This window comes from Hippocampus zosterae, chromosome 16, assembly GCF_025434085.1.
Source record: "Hippocampus zosterae strain Florida chromosome 16, ASM2543408v3, whole genome shotgun sequence".
NCBI classification, from domain to species: domain Eukaryota; kingdom Metazoa; phylum Chordata; class Actinopteri; order Syngnathiformes; family Syngnathidae; genus Hippocampus; species Hippocampus zosterae.
In genome coordinates, this window is record NC_067466.1 from 15792233 (window position 1) to 15812770 (window position 20538).

Here is a 20538-nt window from a genome sequence, read left to right on the forward strand (position 1 = left end):
AACATGCGTGGCAGGCTGATTGAACACTCTAAATTGTCCCTAGGTGTGAGTGTGAATGGTTGTTCGTTTCTGTGTGCCCTGCAATTGGCTGGCGACCGATTCAGGGTGTCCCCCGCCTACTGCCCGAAGACAGCTGGGATAGGCTCCAGCACCCCCCGCGACCCTCGTGAGGATCAAGCGGTTAGGAAGATGAATGAATGAATAATTCGTGTTCAGTCACAGTGAAACTTTCTTATGTTAAGTGCGTGCCTTGCCTCAATGAAGGTTAGCAAACACTGACTTCATCTGTTAGTTTATCTAACTCTTTAGTCTCTCTCTCTCTCTCTCTCTAAATCATCTGTTTCTCCCGCAGACGGTGAAAAACGAGGTGAACGTGCCGTGCCTGCGGAACTTTGTGGAAAGCTTGTACGACACCACGTTGGACCTGTCCTCCAGGAAGAAGCACTCCCTGGTGAGACGCCTTCCCCTCCCCCCTGCTCATTAGCCTCAATTTGTGCGGCCACTTACTGCAACATGCAGACGCTTATCTCTCAGCGGGGAGGAAGCGGGAGGAGGAGGGCCGTCAAATTAGTCTGCAGTATGATAGACTTTTCAACAGATGTTTACACACGTATTGACATGCAAGCTTTACACTCAAGTGTGTTTGAATAGCAGAACAAATATTACTCAAAGCCTGGCTCGCAAACTTCATTTGAAACCCTAAATGCAGTCTGAAACTTGGATTTAAAACACAAACCCGTGCCTGGAACCCTAATTTGAAACATGAACCCCGCTTTGACACCTTAGCCCTGATTTGGAAACTGTAACTTGAAACTTTGGCTGCCATTGACTGTCGACTATGATGATGACAGTTGTCAAAGCTACATAATCCCTAAAATGAGGCATCGGTGTGGCATTTGCGGCATACTTTACGGCTGCTTCTCACTGCCTCCGTGCTGTCACTCAGCATCACATTTCTTTCACTTTCTTTGCGCAACCCGCCCATCAACTGCATGACGTCTCTCCATAATTGTTTTTGTTGAAAGAGATGAAACAGGCAGATAACCGCATTTCTGCTAAGCCTGCGCGACATGGCCTTAAAATGGTATAATCGTTAATGTTAATCCACAATTAATGGATATAACCGTTAAATGTATTAGCCCGAGCTGGAGTTCTGCTGTTAATGGCCTGACACTTGGCGGGTTGCAAATCACACCATTTGTGTGCGTTCGTGTGCCCCAGGCGCTTTATCCTCTGGTGACGTGTCTGCTGTGCGTGAGCCAGAAGCAGTTGTTCCTCAGCCGCTGGCACATTTTCCTCAACAACTGCCTGTCCAACCTCAAGGTAAAAAAAACAAAACAAAACTCAACAACAATGTTTATTTGTGGCCTTGTATTTTTTTTTTTTGTGGGGTGGGGGGTTAATGTTGAATTGCATGTGAATGCAGAATAAAGACCCCAAGATGGCCCGCGTGGCTCTGGAGTCGCTCTACCGCCTGCTGTGGGTTTACATGATCCGAATCAAGTGCGAGAGCAACACTGCGACACAAAGGTGACCATATATGCAACCACACAATACATCTACTTAGAGGAGACCCTGCTATAAGATAAGCTAAGACAAGATATCCTTTATTCGTCCCACACTGGGGAAATTTACAGCCTCCAGCAGCAAGAATGTTTGTAGAAAGAAGAAAGGAGAAAGAGAAAAAAAACAACAAACATCTTTCAATTAAATGCAATATGAACACAATGGATAAATCGCAGTACTATTTACATGTGTCTCCCCCCCCCGCCCCCCCACATAATATAATTAAAAAACAATACACCTGTACCTTTTTACGAGCGGTACATTTTGGTCATATTTGTAACACTTTCCATGCTTTGTGCATCACCCACAGTCGCCTGACGTCCATCACCTCCACTCTCTTCCCCAAGGGGAGCCGCAGCGTCGTCCCCAGAGACATGCCGCTCAATATCTTCGTCAAGATCATCCAGTTTATCGCGCAGGTGTGTTGGACATTCTCAAAGCCGACAACGATATTACTTGCACTGTGTGTGTGTGTTTTCAACACCCGGGACATCTGTTTGTGCTCAGGAGAGGTTGGACTTTGCTATGAAGGAGATTATATTTGATCTTCTGAGTGTGGGGAAGCCTGCCAAAGCCTTCAGCCTCAACCCAGAGGTATGACTCGCTTTTATTGGACAGATATTCCTCTGTTTTTCACCAAGAAGGCATACATCATCACTAGAGATAGGTTCTCTTTAATGTCAGAGGTACATATAGGCTTTATATATTTTTTGTATTCAAAAGAACAGTGTTTTAGGGCGTGATTTATTTTGTGGGTTGACATATCTTTTTATTATTCTGACAATAATAGTCAATAAATTCCTCTCGGTTCCACCTCAGCGTATGAACATCGGCCTGCGAGCTTTCCTGGTCATCGCCGATGCCCTCCAGCAGAAAGACGGCGAGCCTCCCATGCCCAACACGGGCGCCACGCTGCCTTCGGGCAACTCCCTGAAGAAGAAGAAAACCTACCTCAGCAAGACCCTCACAGAGGAGGAGGCCAAGCTCATAGGCATGTCCTTGTACTACTCGCAAGTGCGCAAGGCCTTGGATAACATCCTAAGGCACCTGGATAAAGAAGTGGGACGCTGCATGATGCTCACAAGCGTGCAGATGCTGAACAAAGAACCGGAGGACATGATCACGTATGTGACGTCAAATATGTTTGTTCATTTTTTTTTTTCAATTACAGTTTGTGGTGATTGAATGTAAAAGAAATGAGCAATACATTTCCTGTTCTGAAATGTATTGCTCATTTCAGTCTCTTTTAGTTTATTTGTATTCATTAATGACATCAATTATTTGAACAGGCGGCCCGGTAGTCCAGTGGTTAGCACGTCGGCTTCACAGTGCAGAGGTACCGGGTTCGATTCCAGCTCCGGCCTCCCTGTGTGGAGTTTGCATGTTCTCCCCGGGCCTGCGTGGGTTTTCTCCGGGTGCTCCGGTTTCCTCCCACATTCCAAAAACATGCGTTGCAGGCTGATTGAACACTCTAAATTTGTCCCTAGGTGTGAGTGTGAGCGTGGATGGTTGTTCGTCTCTGTGTGCCCTGCGATTGGCTGGCAACCGAATCAGGGTGTCCCCCGCCTACTGCCCGAAGACGGCTGGGATAGGCTCCAGCACCCCCCGCGACCCTAGTGAGGAACAAGCGGTTCGGAAAATGGATGGATGGATGGATTATTTGAACATAAAAATGAATACCGGTAATTGTTTTGGGTTTGGGAGTGTTTTTGTAGTATGTTTCATTGCTCTTTAAAGGGGTGAAAGGAAGCCGAAAATTGACCTGTTCCGGACGTGTGTCGCCGCCATTCCTCGTATCCTCCCTGACGGAATGTCCAAACCCGAGCTCATCGATCTTCTCTCACGGTGGGCTGTGTGACAGTGTCTGGTTGTATTTTGTGTCTGCATCCTTTTTTTTCCCGGCAAACTCCAAATGAAACATGTCTGATTGTGCATCTTGCACATAAATTGGAAACGAAGCACCCAAGCTTTGGCAATCTGCTCTTCTTGATTTTCCTTCCTCGTGCCGTCTTTCCTCAGACTCACAGTGCACATGGACGATGAGCTGCGTCTTATTTCCCAGAACTCCCTTCAGAGTCTCTTGTTGGATTTCTCCGACTGGAGGGAAGACGTGCTCTTCGGTTACACACACTTCTTGTTGCGTGAAGTCCAAGACACCCAACAGGGTCTTCAGGATGCGTCGGTAAAGCTACTGCTGCAGCTGCTCACTCAGTGGAGGCTTGCTCTACAGCTGCAGGGCAAGATGCGAGGTGGTGTGGAGGTTTGTCTCCGAAATTGTCATGATTGAAATCATTCACGTCCCTACTCCATAATCACTACACAGCGAAACCGCATTTATTGTGGAGGATACATTCCAGACCTACACTTAAAAATCTGTGATATGGAGAGACAGTAACACATTCTAAAATGATTCCTTTAAGCTTTTTTTTTTCCAATCCATTTTGTCCCCTCGCTTATTACTCAGGCAAGCCCCAGAATGTCTGAGCGTAGCCCACACTGCTCAGTGCTCCATGCCGTGGAAGGTCTGGCTTTGCTGCTGCTCTGTTCGTGTCAGATAAGCACCAGGAAGCTGGCGGTGGGCGTGCTCAGAGAGATTCGATGCCTGTTCACCGCGCTCGGACACGCTGAGGTGCACCACCTACACAAATCTATTCACTTCATATTGTCCCCTTGCCTTTCATATCTTCCCTCCTTGTTTTCTCCTTAATTTTAACGACACCACTCCTTTGTCTCGCTAATGCTCCTAACAGTCTGGCTGAACTGAAAAGTTTTCTGTCCTGCAGGATGACGACAAACCGATGATCGAAGTCATGGACCAGCTGAGTCCGGCTGTGATGGACAGCTTTGTCCACGTGGCCATCTCCGACTCAGTACGTCACATTTTGGACCAGCAACTTTGCCATCGTCCCATCCGCAGCCTCTCACTCTGAATGCTTTTCCCTCTGCAGTCTACTTTACCCATGAGCCACCATGTGGACCTACAGTGGTTAGTAGAGTGGACGGCGCGGCTGGTGAGCAGCTCCTACGACGTGAAGAGCCCCAGCCACGTGTGGATCTTCGCCCAGTGCCTGAAGGACCCCTGGGTCCTGTGCCTGCACATTTTCCTGCGCCAAGAGCACCTGCCGAAGCACTGCCCCGTGGCCCTGGGGTACGCCTGGCCCTACGCCTTCACGCGGGTGCAGCTGCTGCTGCCGCTCGTCGACCCCAAGTAAGTACACTTGGAGATCAGTAGACAAGAACATAGAGACAAGAAGACGAGGAAGCCCGAGTAAATGTGCAGGGGGTAGGAAATGAGACCAGGATTTAAGGAAGGAAGAAGACAAGGAGGATTAGGATAGTTAAGTAAGTTAGGTAAGTGGGTAGGCAAATGTACAAGTAGGTGTGGATGGGCACACAGAAACAAACAACCATTCGCACTCACACTCACACCTAGGGACAATTTAGAGTGTTCAATCAGCCTGCCACGCATGTTTTTGGAATGTGGGAGGAAACCGGAGCACCCGGAGAAAACCCACGCAGGCCCGGGGAGAACATGCAAACTCCACACAGGGAGGCCGGAGCTGGAATCGAACCCGGCACCTCTGCACTGTGAAGCCGACGTGCTAACCACTGGGCTACCGGGCCGCCCCAATTGAGAAAAACATTTCTTAAAAAAAAACACACTCGTTCTTCTTCTTGTCTTGTTCACACAGCAGCCCAGTGAACGCGAAGAAGACCAGCACGGCCAGCTCCAGCGACAACTCCATGTCTCTGTGGCGGAACTACCTCATCCTTTGTCTCGGGGTGGCCAAGCCCAGCATCATGTCGCCGGGACACCTCAGAGCGTCCACACCTGAGATTATGGCCACCACGCCTGACGGCAGCATCACCTACGACAATAAGGTATACGCTTGACCATCATGTCGATCTCGCTTCCTTCATTCCAATAATCGGGTGCACGCATGTCTTCTCTTGGACTTAACGTTCCATGTTGTTTTCACTGATAGCTGAGTTCTGAGTTTCTCACTTTTGCGTGGACGTAGGTGATAGGCACACCGTCAGTAGCCTGGCTACTGAAGCAGCTCGTTCCACTGATGAGAGCAGAGAGTCTGGAGATCACAGAGTCTCTGGTGTTGGGCTTCGGCTGCACAAACGCACTCGTCTTCAGGTAGGATTCCTGGTAGGGCTGGGCAATAAATCCATTTTATTGATGCTTGCTGTTTGTCAGGACGCTGTTTTCTGGCTTCCATAAGTTTATCGACCAGCCCTAGCGTGCCTTCTCTCATCTTGTGGTATGTTTTTCCAGAGAGCTCATGGAAGAACTCCATCCGCTCATGAAGGAGGCGCTGGAACGTCGACCCGAGGTATAAGCAGAATGGGAAGCTCTCGTTACTCTCAGGCTAAGCTGACTAGATAAATGACATTTAAAACGTGCGCCTGACTTTCAGAACAAGAAGCGACGTGAGAGGAGGGATCTTCTCAGGCTGCAGCTGCTGAGAATCTTCGAACTGTTGGCCAATGCAGGAGTTATCAGTGACAGGTGCAGTAAAAACAATAACAAAGACCAATACTATATCTGTATGAGATGAAATTATATGTTACTAAATTAGTCCAAGTGTCAAATGACCTTGTGACTTGTTTTCGGTACTGCGACTCTTCACATACCAGGTGACTTTGAGTGGAGTGTAACCGAAGTTAGCGTGCCGATGAAACGGTGCCATGCTATATGACCCTGACACAATGTCAGAGACCATGTGTCAAGTGACATGTGTGACATGTGTTGAAAGGAAAGATGCCCCCCCCTTGTTTACCGTGTCAACATTCTTGGGTCCCCTTCCATTGTGGCGCCAACCGTTCACGTGCTGTAGCTGTAATACTGACATCTTTACGCCGGTGTGCAGCACCAACGGAGCACTGGAGCGCGACTCCCTGGCGCTGGGAGCCTTGTTCCTGGAGTACGTGGACCTGACGAGGATGCTCCTGGAGGCGGAGAACGAAAAGGAGATGGACGTGCTCAAAGACATCAGAGCTCACTTTAGTGGCATGGTGGCCAACCTCATCCAGTGCGTGCCCGGTGAGTCATACAGCGGGAAGTAGAAGTAGTATAAACAAGATAAATTGCCCTGGAAATAGAATTAATATGAGTAATAGTATATCTCTATAATGCTCTTTCTGCATATACGTGTGTGTAGTCCAGCACCGTCGCCTCCTGTTCCCCCAGCAGTCTCTCCGCCATCACCTCTTCATCCTCTTCAGCCAATGGGCCGGGCCCTTCAGCGTCATGTTCACGCCCCTGGACCGCTACAGCGACCGCAACCATCAGATCACCCGCTACCAGTACTGTGCTCTCAAGGTCAGCTTTAATGAGAAACCCCCTAATTCAGGCATGTCCAAAGTCCGGCCCGCGGGCCAAATCCGGCCCGCGGTCGAATTTCATCCGGCCCTTGGCCCCCGTCATAAAATCAGTGCCGTCTGGCCCGCAGGTTGGGCGCAATGGAACACGTGTTGCATTGACTGAGGTCTCGTAGACTGGTGAGTGATGTTTCGTAGAGTACTGCTTCCCTCTAGTGGCTAAATGAGTAATAGCATTCACTAAATGAGTAATAGCATTTAGACACTAGAGGGCATCACTCACGAGTTAACAAGACATCACTCCGTGTTTATATTGACTGATAAGATAAGATATCCTTTATTTGTTATGTCATATTTCAAATGATCCTTGCAGTTGTGGATATGTGTATTGCTTGTTCATTTCCCTGTTGTTCGAGTCAAAGGTTTTGTGACTATTGAAAAGTCATGGTGATACATTTTATGTTTCAAATCAATCAATTTGCACTCAGGAGACTTCTGTTTAAGAAAAAGTCAAGTGAATAAGCAGTTGCATGTGATATACCTGTTTCAAATGAACCAAAAGAAATTCTTACTAAAATTTGTTGAACAATATTGTTGTTCAATGTAAAGAATGTCAGCCAAGGTCGGCCCCCCGACATTTTGCCACATAAAATCTGGCCCCCTTGGCAAAAAGTTTGGACACCCCTGCCCTTCCTTCTTCTCATCTTCTATTGATGAGTGCTGACGTTTCGTTCTCTCGCCCAGGCTATGTCCGCCGTCCTGTGTTGCGGTCCCGTGTTTGACAATGTGGGTCTGTCCACTGACGGCTACCTTTACAAATGGCTCGACAACATCTTGGCCTGCCACGACAAGCGGGTATGTTCGAGTGGTACAGTTGTGTTGGTGGAGTACTACTAATAATAGAAGAAGCGGTGGTCGTAGTAGAAGAAATTAGTAGTGTCACACACACGCCAGATTGTTCCTGACTGTGTGCGTGGTCCCACCGTAGGTTCACCGTCTGGGCTGCGAGGTGGTGATTCTGCTGCTAGAGCTGAACCCGGACCAGAGCAACCTGTTCAACTGGGCTGTGGACCGCTGCTTCACCGGATCCTACCAGCTGGCGTCCGGATGCTTCAAGGCCATCGCCACCGTGTGCGGGAACAGGTATGACTGTCCTGCTTCCGCTTCGAAATGAAGTCTTGTCATGAATTCATGACCCCCGTTATTGTTCAATAATAAGAATAAGAATAGTAATACCAATTTTGTAAAATCAAAATCTTGTCGACTGGCTAGGAACTACCCGTGTGACCTGGTGACGCTGCTCAACCTGGTGCTGTTCAAGGCGTCAGACACCAGCAGGGAAATCTATGAGATCTCCATGCAGCTGATGCAGGTACGTCTGCATTCATTTTATCCTGCCGCGTGACATAACAGCCATATATGATATGATATGATGTGATGTGATATGATATGATATGATATGATATGATATGATATGATATGATATGATATGATATGATATGATATGATATGATATGATATGATATGATATGATATGATATGATATGATGGTGCCCGGTAGTCCAGTGGTTAGCACATCGGCTTCACAGTGCAGAGGTACCGGGTTCGATTCCAGCTCCGGCCTCCCTGTGTGGAGTTTGCATGTTCTCCCCGGGCCTGCGTGGGTTTTCTCCGGGTGCTCCGGTTTCCTCCCACATTCCAAAAATATGCATGGCAGGCTGATTGAACACTCTAAAATTGTCCCTAGGTGTGAGTGTGAGCGTGGATGGTTGTTCGTCTCTGTGTGCCCTGTGATTGGCTGGCAACCAATTCAGGGTGTCCCCCGCCTAGCGCCCGAAGACAGCTGGGATAGGCTCCAGCACCCCCAGTGACCCTAGTGAGGATCAAGCGGCTCGGAAGATGAATGATATGATATGATATGATATGATATGATTTGGTCAGGTATTGGAATCCAAGCTGTGCGCATACTCCAAGCGTATGGTGGAGCAAAAGCCCGGTAACATCTTGTACGGGACACACGGGCCTCTGCCGCCTCTCTACAGCGTCAACCTGTCACAGCTTTCCAATCAGCTGGCCAGCATGTACCCGGAACTCACGCTGCCTCTCTTCTCTGGTCAGTAATACCCACGTTGCACATAACGTTGTAGTAGAAAGAAAAATAAGTACTTGAAGAACAGGCTTGACGGTGCTGATATCTGTGCGGTGTGCTTTTCACACGTCGTCATCATCATTATTCTGTCAAGTATCATCTTTCTACCATTTCTTCCGTGTGCACGTGTGTTTTGGGGCGCAGAGGTGAGCCAGCGCTTTCCGAGCACCCACTCCAACGGCCGTCAGATCATGCTGTCCTATCTGCTGCCTTGGCTGGGCAACATGGAGCTGGTGGACACGGCCCTTCTGCCGCCCGCCTCCAGCCCCTGCACTCCGGACGAGGAGGTATCGCGCGGTCCGGCCCCGAGTCTGGCGGGCGTGTCGCTCTTCCTCAGGGGCAACGGCTGGGGCTCCCTGCAGGCCACCTCGCTGGTGCTCAACAACCTCATGTTCATGACGGCCAAGGTGGGACACGCTGAATACTGTCGCTGTTGTTTCTGCACGTCGCAGAAGGTTGTGCGTATCTCGGAGTGTTCAAAAGTCACTATTTTGTCAGAAGCATGGAAGGTTCTGCACTTGACCGTTTTTAAACAGCTCATCTGTCCTCCTTTTGTTCTCGCAGTACGGGGACGAGGTGCCCGGGCCGGAGATGGAGAGCGCTTGGAACGCTTTGGTGTCCAATGAACGCTGGAGCAACAACCTGAGGATCACCCTGCAGTTCCTCATCAGCTTGTGTGGCGTCAGCAGTGACACCACACTCTTGCCTTACGTCAGTAAACACACTCCTTTATATATATCATGCTCATATCAGTGGTAGCTGCAGTTTGATGTCAAGACACATAGCAGAGACACAAAAAAAAAACGTGTGTTGCTCCCCTGCCTGCCGATGATCAGCGTTTGCGTTTCCAGATCAAGAAGGTGGTGATCTACTTGTGCCGTAACAACACCATCCAGACCATGGAGGAGCTCCTGTTTGAGCTTCAGCAGACTGACCCCGTCAACCCCGTGGTGCTGCACTGCGACAACCCGCCTTTCTACCGATTTGCCGCCAGCAACAAGGCACCCACCTCGCAGACGGGTCAGACCCAGCGCCACACTTCTTTTGCCTTCTTCTTGCGTGACGGTTGGATCTGACACGTGTGCCTTTGTTCGTGTGCGCACATAGGTACCACATCCAGCAGCAACACGGTGGTGGTGGCACAGGACAACCTGGCGGACGCAGACGAAAGCAAACTGGTCAGGGAGAGTGAAGAGCGGTCAGTATTAATCATTTGATTTGATTGAAAATGAATTAACATGTCAGCATGATAATAACGTGCGGGTTACAGCAGGGCCAGGGCGCACAACAGGCTCGAGTCCCGCTACAGCAACAGCTCAGGAGGTTCCTACGAGGATGAGAAAAGTATGTAGTCTTCTTATCTCAGACCATATACACCCCTCGGCCACTTGATTAAGTACACACTTTATTAAGTACCCCAAAGCAAGAGCTTTATCAAATCTCATTCAAATTTGAATTCTTCTCCCGGCCTGTATTTAACGTCTTTCCCCAGCCGATCCTCTCCCGCCGTACGCCGCCTGGCTGGTGAGCGTCCTGGAGACAAACCGTCCACAGCCACTGCCCATGCCCATCAACGGCGGCTGCTGGGCGCCGCTGGTGGATTACCTGCCCGAGACCATCACGCCCAGGGGACCCCTGCACAGGTGCGTCTGACAAAACTCTGGAATGAAACCCGGTCAGTTATTTGTTTTTGCTATGCGTGGAAGGAACGTCGCCGGGCGTTAGCGTTACTCAGGGAAGAAATGCGCTGTATGCAAACTGTCAATTTTGAAAGTGCGAATGCCTTAAATGAGTGTAATCAAAATATATATATAATATATATATATATATATATATATATATATATATATATATATATATATATATATATATATATATATATATATATATAAATTTTTTTTTACATTTTTCCAAAAAAGTAAGTACGTGTTAAAACCTTTTTTTTTAAATACAATACAATACATATACACCACTTTCTTAGCATATTTTGATTACACTCATTTATATATATATATATATATATATATATATAATTTTTTTTTACATTTTTCCAAAAATATTTCCAATATTTCCAATAATTCCAAAATATATTTCATTCATCTTCCGAGCCGCTTGATCCTCACTAGGGTCGCGGGGGGTGCTGGAGCCTACCCCAGCTGTCTTTGGGCAGTAGGCGGGGGACACCCTGAATCGGTTGCCAGCCAATCGCAGGGCACACAGAGACGAACAACCATTCGCACTCACACTCACACCTAGGGACAATTTAGAGTGTTCAATCAGCCTGCCACGCATGTTTTTGGAATGTGGGAGGAAACCGGAGCACCCGGAGAAAACCCACGCAGGCCCGGGGAGAACATGCAAACTCCACACAGGGAGGCCGGAGCTGGAATCGAACCCGGTACCTCTGCACTGTAAAGCCGACGTGCTAACCACTGGGCTACCGGGCCGCCTATATATATTTTATTTTATTTTATTTTATTTTTTTTACCCAGTATGACATTTTTGATTTAGTGTTTCTTTGGTAACTCAAATGCGAATGTTTTTTTTAGGTGTAATGTCGCCGTCATTTTCATGACGGAAATGGTGGTGGATCACAGCGTGCGGGAAGATTGGGCTTTGCACCTTCCCCTGCTTCTGCATGCGCTCTTCTTAGGTATGAATACACACACACACACACACAACACTTTACTGATAAGATAAAACATGAAATGATGCGTTGCATTGATATTTGACAGTGACGTCTAATCGTCTCGTCAGTGTGCACATTCATGCTCCGACACACAAGCACACAATCAAAAACATGCACACAAAGCACTCGTCATCTTCTCACTGTTCTGATGTCCCACGCACACCCTCCCATGTCATTATTTCTGCCAACAAGACGCATCAATTTAAAGGAGAAATATTCATGAAATGGTGTTTGATGCATGTTTGGCATGTCTGCCCAGCCATCAAATGTGAGCACAGAAGCCCTCAGCCATTTTGTTTTGAGGGTGCGGATTGTTAAGTGTTTCTCTGTTTGTGTGTGTCATCATTAGGCCTGGACCACTATAGGCCGGAGGTATACGAGCACAGCAAGCGCCTCCTACTGCACCTCCTCATAGCGCTGTCGTGTAACAACAACTTCCAGGTGAGGGACGGAGGCTTCCTCTTCCACCTCCCCAAAGTCTCCCCCTCTTCTCTTTTTCCTCCTCTTCTTCCAGTATAGCTTACTGTTCGACCTCCAGTTTCTCCTCCACCTCCCCCTTCTCTTCCGTCTTCCACCCCCTCTTCCTCATCCTCATCTTGCCATCTCATTGCAGGTGATCGCCTCCGTGTTAATGTTGACCAGAGAGAGCAGTGACAACAAAACTCTCACCATCAAGTCCAGCTATCACAGCGACCATCAGCACTCAAGTAAGACCCTCCCTGTCCATCCTCGTTCCCCTGACTGCAAACCACTAATGGCCCACGCTTGTTTCCCGCGGATGGACAGACGTGCCCGATTTCCTGCGGGAGTGCCAGGCTTCACCCATGGTCGACTCAGGCCTCGGCTCCATGTCCAACTCATCTTCGGTTAGCCTGGGCGGCGGTAGCACAGCGGGCAGCGTGGGCAACCTGCCGCTGGTTACGCCAGACGACCTGGAGGACCTGGAGGACACGCCCCACGAGACGGACGAGAAGACCAACAAACTCATTGAGTTCCTCTCCACAAGGTATGTGCACAAAGCTATTTTTTAAGATTTTCTCATCGATTTTCAAATAAATAGAGAGAGAAAGAGAGAGCGAGAGTAATACGACCTGCAACAACAACATGTCAACTTCAAAAATCCAAAACATGATAAAGTACAATTTCTATAAAACTAAGTTTTGAGGGTGTCCGTTTGACCTCCCACATAACATAAACAGGGGGGTTCAAAAGTGCATGAAGTGTCCCTGACCTAACGCGGTGTGTGGTGCTATCGGTGGCGGGTGTGCAGTGCCTGGAGTACTGTGTTGTTGTTGCTCAGAGCCTTGGGGCCGCTGTGGGTGCACGAGGACATCACGCCCAAAAACCCAAACTCGAAGAGCACCGAACAGCTTTCCAACTTCTTGCGCCACGTCATCTCCGTCTTCAAGGAGTCAAAGTCAGGTGAGGCTAGACGTCACAAGTGCAACACAGAATTGCATTCGAGATAATGTTGAGTAAACATTTAATAAGTCGTCATCCCCTTTTAACTACAAAAAGTGGGTCCATGTAAACCTTTGAGAGACTCCAACAGTAGATGTATTGCGTAGACATGTGAACTTGTTTTTTTTTTTTTGTGCAGACTTCCACCTGGAGCAGCAGCTTAGCGACGTGGCGTTGCAGACGGCGTTGTGCAGCTCATCTCGCCACTACGCCGGCCGCTCTTTTCAAATCTTCCGGGCCCTCAAGCAGCCCATCAACAACCACGCCGTGTCCGACTTGGTCTCTCGCCTCGTTGAGGTGGTGGGCGAGCACGGCGACGAGGTGCAGGTGAGGATACCTCCACTCCAAGGAATAAAAAAAAAAAAAAAAAGACTTGCATCGCCTTTCTTGTTTAACAAGATGTTTTGTGTCAGGGTTACGTAATGGAGGTTCTGCTCACATTGGAATCGGTGGTGGTTAACCTGGCAGAGTGTCTGAAGAACAGCGACCTCATGGCGGCGCTAACCAGGTAAGCAATCTGCTCTTTACACTTTATGGACAAAAGTGTAATGATAAAATCATGACATGCCAACCGTGGGTATGATAAGTTCTCAAAAGGTTGTAACCTGACAAATACAACGGGCCATGGTTGTTACTTCCAATGAAACTTGACCAAATGTTTACATGCTAACGGCTGGTATCCGCACAGTGTTTTTCAACATGCGAAAAGTCAGATAGCAATCAAACAAGAGAATTATTTTGAAATGATTCTTTCCAAAATGCTGACACGCTAACAGTTGTCATGCTACTTGTAATCCTTCCAGAACCTCATCACCCGACTTTGTGCTGAGTGACAAGCTGATGAACCGCAAGAGCACGGGCCAACTTAACTTCCCCGGCCCAGGGTTGGCGGGCCTGTCGTCTCAGCGCCACCAACGCTCCTACTCAGTACCCAAGAAGTTCGGCGAGTGCGGCTACCAGTCCAGCGACCCCCCTCGCAGTGCCACGCTGGATCGTATTCAGGTACGGATTTTCGTGAAATTGTAAAACTTGAAAAGTTCGTGAACATAATATCAAGTTCTACATGCGTGTGTGTGTTTTGGTTAGGCCTGCAACAGTCATGGCCTGGCACGGCTGGGGCGGAGCCCGGGGTCCTGCACTTCGTCAACCAATCGCATCGATCCCAGCGTCCTGTCGGACCCCGCCCATGTGTCGCACCCGTCCTCCATACTGGCCACCGTCTTCTGGGTGGCCGTCTCACTCATGGAGTCGGACTTTGAATTCGAGTACCAGATGTCGCTACGCCTTGTGCACAAGCTCCTGTCCAAGGTACGACAATTAATTAAGTCTATCAGTCACATACCAGGAGAGTAATTACACTGTAGGATATTTCGGGGTTTAAAATATAATTAAAATGAAATATGAAATATTAAAATTATGTCAGCAGAAGAGTTTTTATCACTTCTTTTTTTTCTTTTAAATTGAAATGGAACATCAGAGAGGGTCAAAAAGGCTTGTTTGGTTTTGATGCTTATCAACAGGGCCGTTCAGAAACTTAAATTAAAAAAAAGGGCTCTTCAAACGGCTGCTGAATTGATAAAAACCTGAACACAGACAGATTTCGGACTTTCTCCTTTTTTTTTTTTTTGGTTCATTTTGACCCACTTTGCCAGGTGCCTTTGGACCGGGCGGAGAACCGCGAGCGTTTGGAGAAGCTCCAGGCTCAGCTGAGGTGGAGCGGCTTCTCTGGCATCCAGCAACTTCTACTGAAGGGCTTCACCTCCCAGGCCACCTCCGACCTCACCTTGCAGCTCTTTTGCCAGCTCACGCCCGTGTCACGCGTACCCGTGGTGGACAGCTCGCAGTCTTTGGGTAGGACTAAGTCCCATAACCGCACAGTCTTTCCTCATGATGGCACTAACCAGCGCTCCCCGTGCAGGTTTCCCTCTCAACGTACTGTGTCTGCTACCACACCTGGTGCAGCACTTTGGGCACCCCACGCAATTCTGTAAGGAGAGTGCAGAGAGAATCGCGCAGGTGAAGTACACAATAAAAATGTATTTTTTATGTCCTCTATTGTTTTTGTTCCCATTTTGGCCTTTCGTCACCATATAAACTGATTCTTAGGTGATTTAAGTCTGCTTTTCATTGAATGAACATTATCTCTGGTCGTTCCTTCTTTTGTCAGGTGTGTTTGGTGGAGAAGAACACCAAGCTGTCCCACCTGGCCCATGTGATGACACTGTACAAGACGCGCTCGTACACGCGGGACCCTTTCTCCTGGGTCAGCGTGGTGTGCCGCTACCTCCACGAGGCCTTTTCCGACATCACGCTCAACATGGTTACCTACATGGCGGAGGTGCGGGCTCCTGTTTTGAATGTGTGCTGCCGACCGATGACATAGTAATGTAACAATCGTGTGTCGGGCAGCTGCTGGATAAAGGCCTTCCCAGCATGCAACAGTCCCTCCTGCAGATCATCTACTGCCTGCTCAGCCACATGGACCTGAGCGCCGTCCACGTCAAGCAGTTCAACGCTGATGTCACCAAGACCATCGAAAAGTTTGTACAAGTGAGTGTTCTCAATTTTATTTTTGTTTAAAATTGAATTGATGATTCATTCATTCATTCATTCATTCATCTTCCGAGCCGCTTGATCCTCACTAGGGTCGCGGGGGGTGCTGGAGCCTATCCCAGCTGTCTCCGGGCAGTAGGCGGGGGACACCCTGAATCGGTTGCCAGCCAATCGCAGGGCACACAGAAACGAACAACCATTCGCACTCACACCTAGGGACAATTTAGAGCGTCCAATCAGCCTGCCACGCAATGTTTTTGGAATGTGGGAGGAAACCGGAGCACCCGGAGAAAACCCATGTAGGCCCGGGGAGAACATGCAAACTCCACACAGGGAGGCCGGAGCTGGAATCGAACCCGGTACCTCTGCACTGTGAAGCCGACGTGCTAACCACTGGACTACCGGGCCGCCCAATTGAATTGATGATGAAAAAAAAAACCCCTCAAAGAATAGACTAGAATAAAGAAAAATGAATATCCATTCATTCAATCATTTAAAGATGACAAGAAGAGCAAAAATGTGCCTCGCAGAACATTTTAAATAATTTTTTTCTCCTATATTTTTCAATTTTATAATAGCTCAGATTAACCAGCGATTTAACAGGAGAATTATTACACCGCGTGTGGAGGTTTACGGAACAAAAAATAATTTTAGACCATCATAAAAAGAAGTAAAGAAGAAAAACAAAGCCTGCGTGTCTCGGCAGACGGTGCATTGGAAGGACGCCCTGAACATCCTGAAGCTGGTGGTGTCGCGCTCGGCCAGCCTTGTGCACCCAGTGTACGGTCAGGCTCACGGCGACATCTCCAACCTGGAGGTGAGCCGAGTGTGGGATGGCTCAGCCAAGGCACTCCCCGGGAAAACCCTGGACTTCACCTTTGATATTTCCGAGGTGAGAGAGGAAGTACGGCTGAGATTTTATTTTGAGGCCATGTCGCTGGCCCGAGTAGTACCACGCTTCTTTTCCTCGCAGACGCCGGTGATCGGGCGGCGCTTTGACGCGCTACAGGGCTCTGCCGTCAGGGAGGGCAAGGCCCGAGCCATGGCTGTCACCCGGAGTACCTCCTCCACCTCATCGGGATCCAACTCCAACACCATCCTGGTTCCCGTCAGCTGGAGGCAACCGCAGTCTTCTCAGGTAGTGCAATGTGTAGTAGAGAAGAAAGTCAATTACAAGTCAAAGTCTTTTTTTTTTTCAGAGTATAGTTGTATTTATCGACACAAAAGTGGGGAATTTTTTTTTCAAGAATTACACAGAATTTTTCAAAAGTAAAAAAAAGACTACATATTTTTTTTCAAGAAATAAATCTTTTTTTTTTCCGAGGACGATGTCATAATTTTTCAGAAAAAAAAAACATGTTTTGATCTCACCGTGATGCCACACTTGGAAGAAACATTTTTAGAAGTGTCAACTTGGTAATGATTGATTTTGTTGTTTAAATTGGTCACTTTTTCCATCTTTTCGGTATTTGCTTATGCGCCTTTTGTGAGTGAGTTTTCATCCCTCCTTTAGAAGCGGACCAGAGAAAAGCTGGTAAATGTTCTTTCTCTGTGTGGTCAAGAAGTTGGACTAACAAAGAACCCATCGGTAAGATGCTTCACATTCCTCTGGAAGAACAGATGAAACCATGGACATTTCTGTGAGCGAAATCCCTCTGGGTTCTTTTTTTTTTTTTCTTTTTGCTGTTGTCACCCAGGTGATCTTCTCATCCTGCGGCGACCTGGACATGATGATGGAAGTGCGCGAGAGCGGCGTGTCGTCGGAGGAGGGCGGCACCAGGGAGGACACGCTGGACGACACTGCCAGCGAGCAGCAATTCAGGGTTTTCAGAGACTTTGACTTCCTGGATGTGGAGCTGGAAGACGGCGAGGTGAGTCCAGGCTGTCGGCTTTCGTCCATGCTAACCTCTGTCATTTTCACATCAAGTTCACTCTATTAAGAGAGTAATGTATTTTTTTAAGAAAAAAAATCATGCAAAAATGTCCAATATTCCAAGAGTAAATTGTTTTAGAGAAAAAAAAAACCATTTTTTTTGTCATCATCACGTGACCTCAGTGTAATGATACTGATTTGTACTTTCTATTATTTATCATGTTTTTATTTGGACACCTCTTGTTGAAGTGCCTTACAACATACTGTTTTTTTTTCCCTGCAAATGTTAGAGATGTTTGTGTACGTGTGTTTGTATGTGTGTGTCTCTCTCTCTCTCTGTCTAACTGTGTGTCTCTGTTTTTTCCCCGTGCTGAACCAGGAGCTCCAGGTAAGTTTTCCTTGCATTCAGCATCCGCATTAGCTTTTCATCTCACAGCTGTGGTGGTCTTTCTGTCTCCTTTGCCAGTATGGTTGTTGTTCAGAGGTGTGGGACGTGCGTCGCGTTATTCTGAAACTTTTGAAATCTCGACTTGAACTGCAATACAGTAATCTCACCGCGGAGTGAATACACCCTAAATGTATTTGGAAACTTTTGATTCTATCTCTTGGGGCAATACGGGAGAAATAAGTACAGCGTAGTCAGTGGACACCAGTGTAAAATTTACCATCACCTCCAAGTACGACATACTACTTTTAATAATTGTCGAAGGTGTTAAAAACAAAAGTGAGTACACCCCTGAGTGAAACTGTCAAAATTGGGCCCAATTGTCTGTCCACGGGCGGCCCGGTAGTCCAGTGGTTAGCACGTCGGCTTCACGGTGCAGAGGTACCGGGTTCGATTCCAGCTCAGGCCTCCCTGTGTGGAGTTTGCATGTTCTCCCCGGGCCTGCGTGGGTTTTCTCCGGGTGCTCCGGTTTCCTCCCACATTCCAAAAACATGCGTGGCAGGCTGATTGAACACTTTAAATTGTCCCTAGGTGTGAGTGCGAGCGTGGATGGTTGTTCGTCTATGTGTGCCCTGCGATTGGTTGGCAACCGATTCAGGGTGTCCCCCGCCTACTGCCCGGAGACAGCTGGGATGGGCTCCAGCACCCCCCGCAACCCTAGTGAGGATCAAGCTGCTCGGAAGATGAATGAATGAATGAATGTCTGTCCACGTTCCATCCCCGTGTCCCATGTGACTCGATTCCAAGGCTGGAGATTTGCTTATGACTCGCTCATTTGTGACTTGCTCCCACCTTCGTCAATGTTGTCGCTTGGTGGTTGAACAAACCAGCGTGCCGGCATCGTGAACACAAATCTGAAAAAAAAAAAAAAAACGCTTCTCATCCGGCGCACATTAAACGTGACACGTTGCCGTCTACTGGGAAAATTCACCGCCATCACCGCTCCTTCTTTCCACCCCTCTCCCCACCCTGCCGGGCTGCTGTTTTTGTGTGCGTTCCCTCCAGGGCGAAACAGTGGACAACTTTAACTGGGGCGTGCGGCGCCGATCCCTGGATAGCACCGAGCTGGGCGACCTGCTGGAGGAGAGCCAGCACTCGGGTAGCACGCCCAGCTTGGGACACGAAGACCCCCATGATTCTGAGGAGTCCTCCGAGGAAGAGGAGTCCTCCACCAGCCAGAGCCTGTCACATTCCCAGCTGGTGTGTAGAACTCATTACCATAATTCTTTCATTTAAGACACGTTACAGAATTAATAGAAGTCGTCGCCGTGTTTCTCCTCTGACACCGTCGGTTTTCCCTTCCAGACGAATCCATCCCCATCGGATGAGACCAACCACACGGATTCTCTCTCCACATCTTACGACACGTCCGCCGACCCGCAGTCCTTCGGCGCCACCACCCCGGGCCAGGGGGCGCTGCTGCATGACCACCTCAGCGGCCTACACGTAGGAATCCGCGCAAACACATGCGCCGCAGGGGTTCGCAAAAGTTTTTTTGTATACGCCGATGGTGCGTTCGTGTCATGGGCAGGCGAGGGTGTGTGGCGACGACGAGGACACTCAGGCTCAGGACGACGAGCTGTCTTTGAGCACCAACGAGCTTGCCGCCGGCTCGGACTGCGGCGAGAGTTTCACGCTGGAGCTGCCGGGGCAAGCGCAGGTGCGAACGCCACGTCTGGACCGTCGGCACGACTATTGCCAACCGCCGCTGGACTTTCTAGACCCGAATAGTCTGCCTAGGTGAGGATGATGTTATGTTGCAAGATTAAACGAAACTTGTTGGCATTCTTTATTTTGCTGCATTCTTGACCTCTTTATTAAAAATATGTAAAAAAACAAGTTGGATAAAATCTCACCACGGCAACAGATTACGTGACGACGTGGATGACCTGGAGGACCTGGGATTCCCGCCTCCGCCGTCTCCGTTTTTCTCCGCCATCTTGGCCGCGTTCCAGCCGGCGGTGTGCGACGACGCCGAGGAGGCGTGGCGTTGTCACGTCAACCAGTTGGTGACCGACTCAGACGGATCGTGCGCCGTCTACACCTTCCAGATCTTCTCATCGCTCTTCAGGGTGAGGCTTTTCCTGGCTCATAATTTGGTACTATTTAAAAAATAAAATGCGGCCCGGTAGTCCAGTGGTTAGCACGTCGGCTTCACAGTGCAGAGGTACCGGGTTCGATTCCAGGTCCGGCCTCCCTGTGTGGAGTTTGCATGTTCTCCCCGGGCCTGCGTGGGTTTTCTCCGGGTGCTCCGGTTTCCTCCCACATTCCAAAAACATGCGTGGCAGGCTGATTGAACACTCTAAATTGTCCCTAGGTGTGAGTGTGAGCGTGGATGGTTGTTCGTTTCTGTGTGCCCTGCGATTGGCTGGCAACCGATTCAGGGTGTCCCCCGCCTACTGCCCGGAGACAGCTGGGATAGGCTCCAGCACCCCCCCGTGACCCTAGTGAGGATCAAGCGGTTAGGAAGA

At 48.7% G+C, this 20538-nt stretch overlaps 1 protein-coding gene across 9 annotated transcripts in view; it reads left to right on the forward strand.

Moving 5' to 3' along the window:
• fryb (furry homolog b (Drosophila)) overlaps window positions 1-20538 on the forward strand; it is a 39873-nt gene that overhangs the window by 14720 nt on the left and 4615 nt on the right. For 4 of the 9 annotated variants that reach the window (XM_052047586.1, XM_052047580.1, XM_052047582.1 and 1 more), the window contains exons 10-57: window positions 353-451; window positions 1222-1323; window positions 1427-1530; window positions 1877-1985; window positions 2074-2160; window positions 2386-2690; window positions 3304-3411; window positions 3586-3826; window positions 4031-4195; window positions 4350-4436; window positions 4515-4774; window positions 5259-5448; window positions 5589-5713; window positions 5852-5909; window positions 5994-6085; window positions 6447-6619; window positions 6738-6898; window positions 7642-7752; window positions 7886-8040; window positions 8170-8269; window positions 8839-9010; window positions 9191-9453; window positions 9611-9757; window positions 9898-10066; window positions 10154-10244; window positions 10317-10390; window positions 10539-10689; window positions 11596-11699; window positions 12085-12176; window positions 12349-12442; window positions 12522-12741; window positions 13006-13157; window positions 13336-13523; window positions 13610-13704; window positions 14000-14198; window positions 14283-14504; window positions 14849-15047; window positions 15115-15212; window positions 15364-15534; window positions 15606-15746; window positions 16456-16641; window positions 16723-16887; window positions 17263-17337; window positions 17447-17620; window positions 19073-19267; window positions 19373-19513; window positions 19599-19807; window positions 19935-20139. In XM_052047586.1, coding sequence (XP_051903546.1) covers window positions 353-451; window positions 1222-1323; window positions 1427-1530; window positions 1877-1985; window positions 2074-2160; window positions 2386-2690; window positions 3304-3411; window positions 3586-3826; window positions 4031-4195; window positions 4350-4436; window positions 4515-4774; window positions 5259-5448; window positions 5589-5713; window positions 5852-5909; window positions 5994-6085; window positions 6447-6619; window positions 6738-6898; window positions 7642-7752; window positions 7886-8040; window positions 8170-8269; window positions 8839-9010; window positions 9191-9453; window positions 9611-9757; window positions 9898-10066; window positions 10154-10244; window positions 10317-10390; window positions 10539-10689; window positions 11596-11699; window positions 12085-12176; window positions 12349-12442; window positions 12522-12741; window positions 13006-13157; window positions 13336-13523; window positions 13610-13704; window positions 14000-14198; window positions 14283-14504; window positions 14849-15047; window positions 15115-15212; window positions 15364-15534; window positions 15606-15746; window positions 16456-16641; window positions 16723-16887; window positions 17263-17337; window positions 17447-17620; window positions 19073-19267; window positions 19373-19513; window positions 19599-19807; window positions 19935-20139 — 7224 coding nt within the window. The remainder of the gene's footprint in view (window positions 1-352; window positions 452-1221; window positions 1324-1426; window positions 1531-1876; window positions 1986-2073; window positions 2161-2385; window positions 2691-3303; window positions 3412-3585; window positions 3827-4030; window positions 4196-4349; window positions 4437-4514; window positions 4775-5258; window positions 5449-5588; window positions 5714-5851; window positions 5910-5993; window positions 6086-6446; window positions 6620-6737; window positions 6899-7641; window positions 7753-7885; window positions 8041-8169; window positions 8270-8838; window positions 9011-9190; window positions 9454-9610; window positions 9758-9897; window positions 10067-10153; window positions 10245-10316; window positions 10391-10538; window positions 10690-11595; window positions 11700-12084; window positions 12177-12348; window positions 12443-12521; window positions 12742-13005; window positions 13158-13335; window positions 13524-13609; window positions 13705-13999; window positions 14199-14282; window positions 14505-14848; window positions 15048-15114; window positions 15213-15363; window positions 15535-15605; window positions 15747-16455; window positions 16642-16722; window positions 16888-17262; window positions 17338-17446; window positions 17621-19072; window positions 19268-19372; window positions 19514-19598; window positions 19808-19934; window positions 20140-20538) is intronic. The other 5 variants (XM_052047583.1, XM_052047587.1, XM_052047584.1 and 2 more) reach the window with 3 other exon arrangements.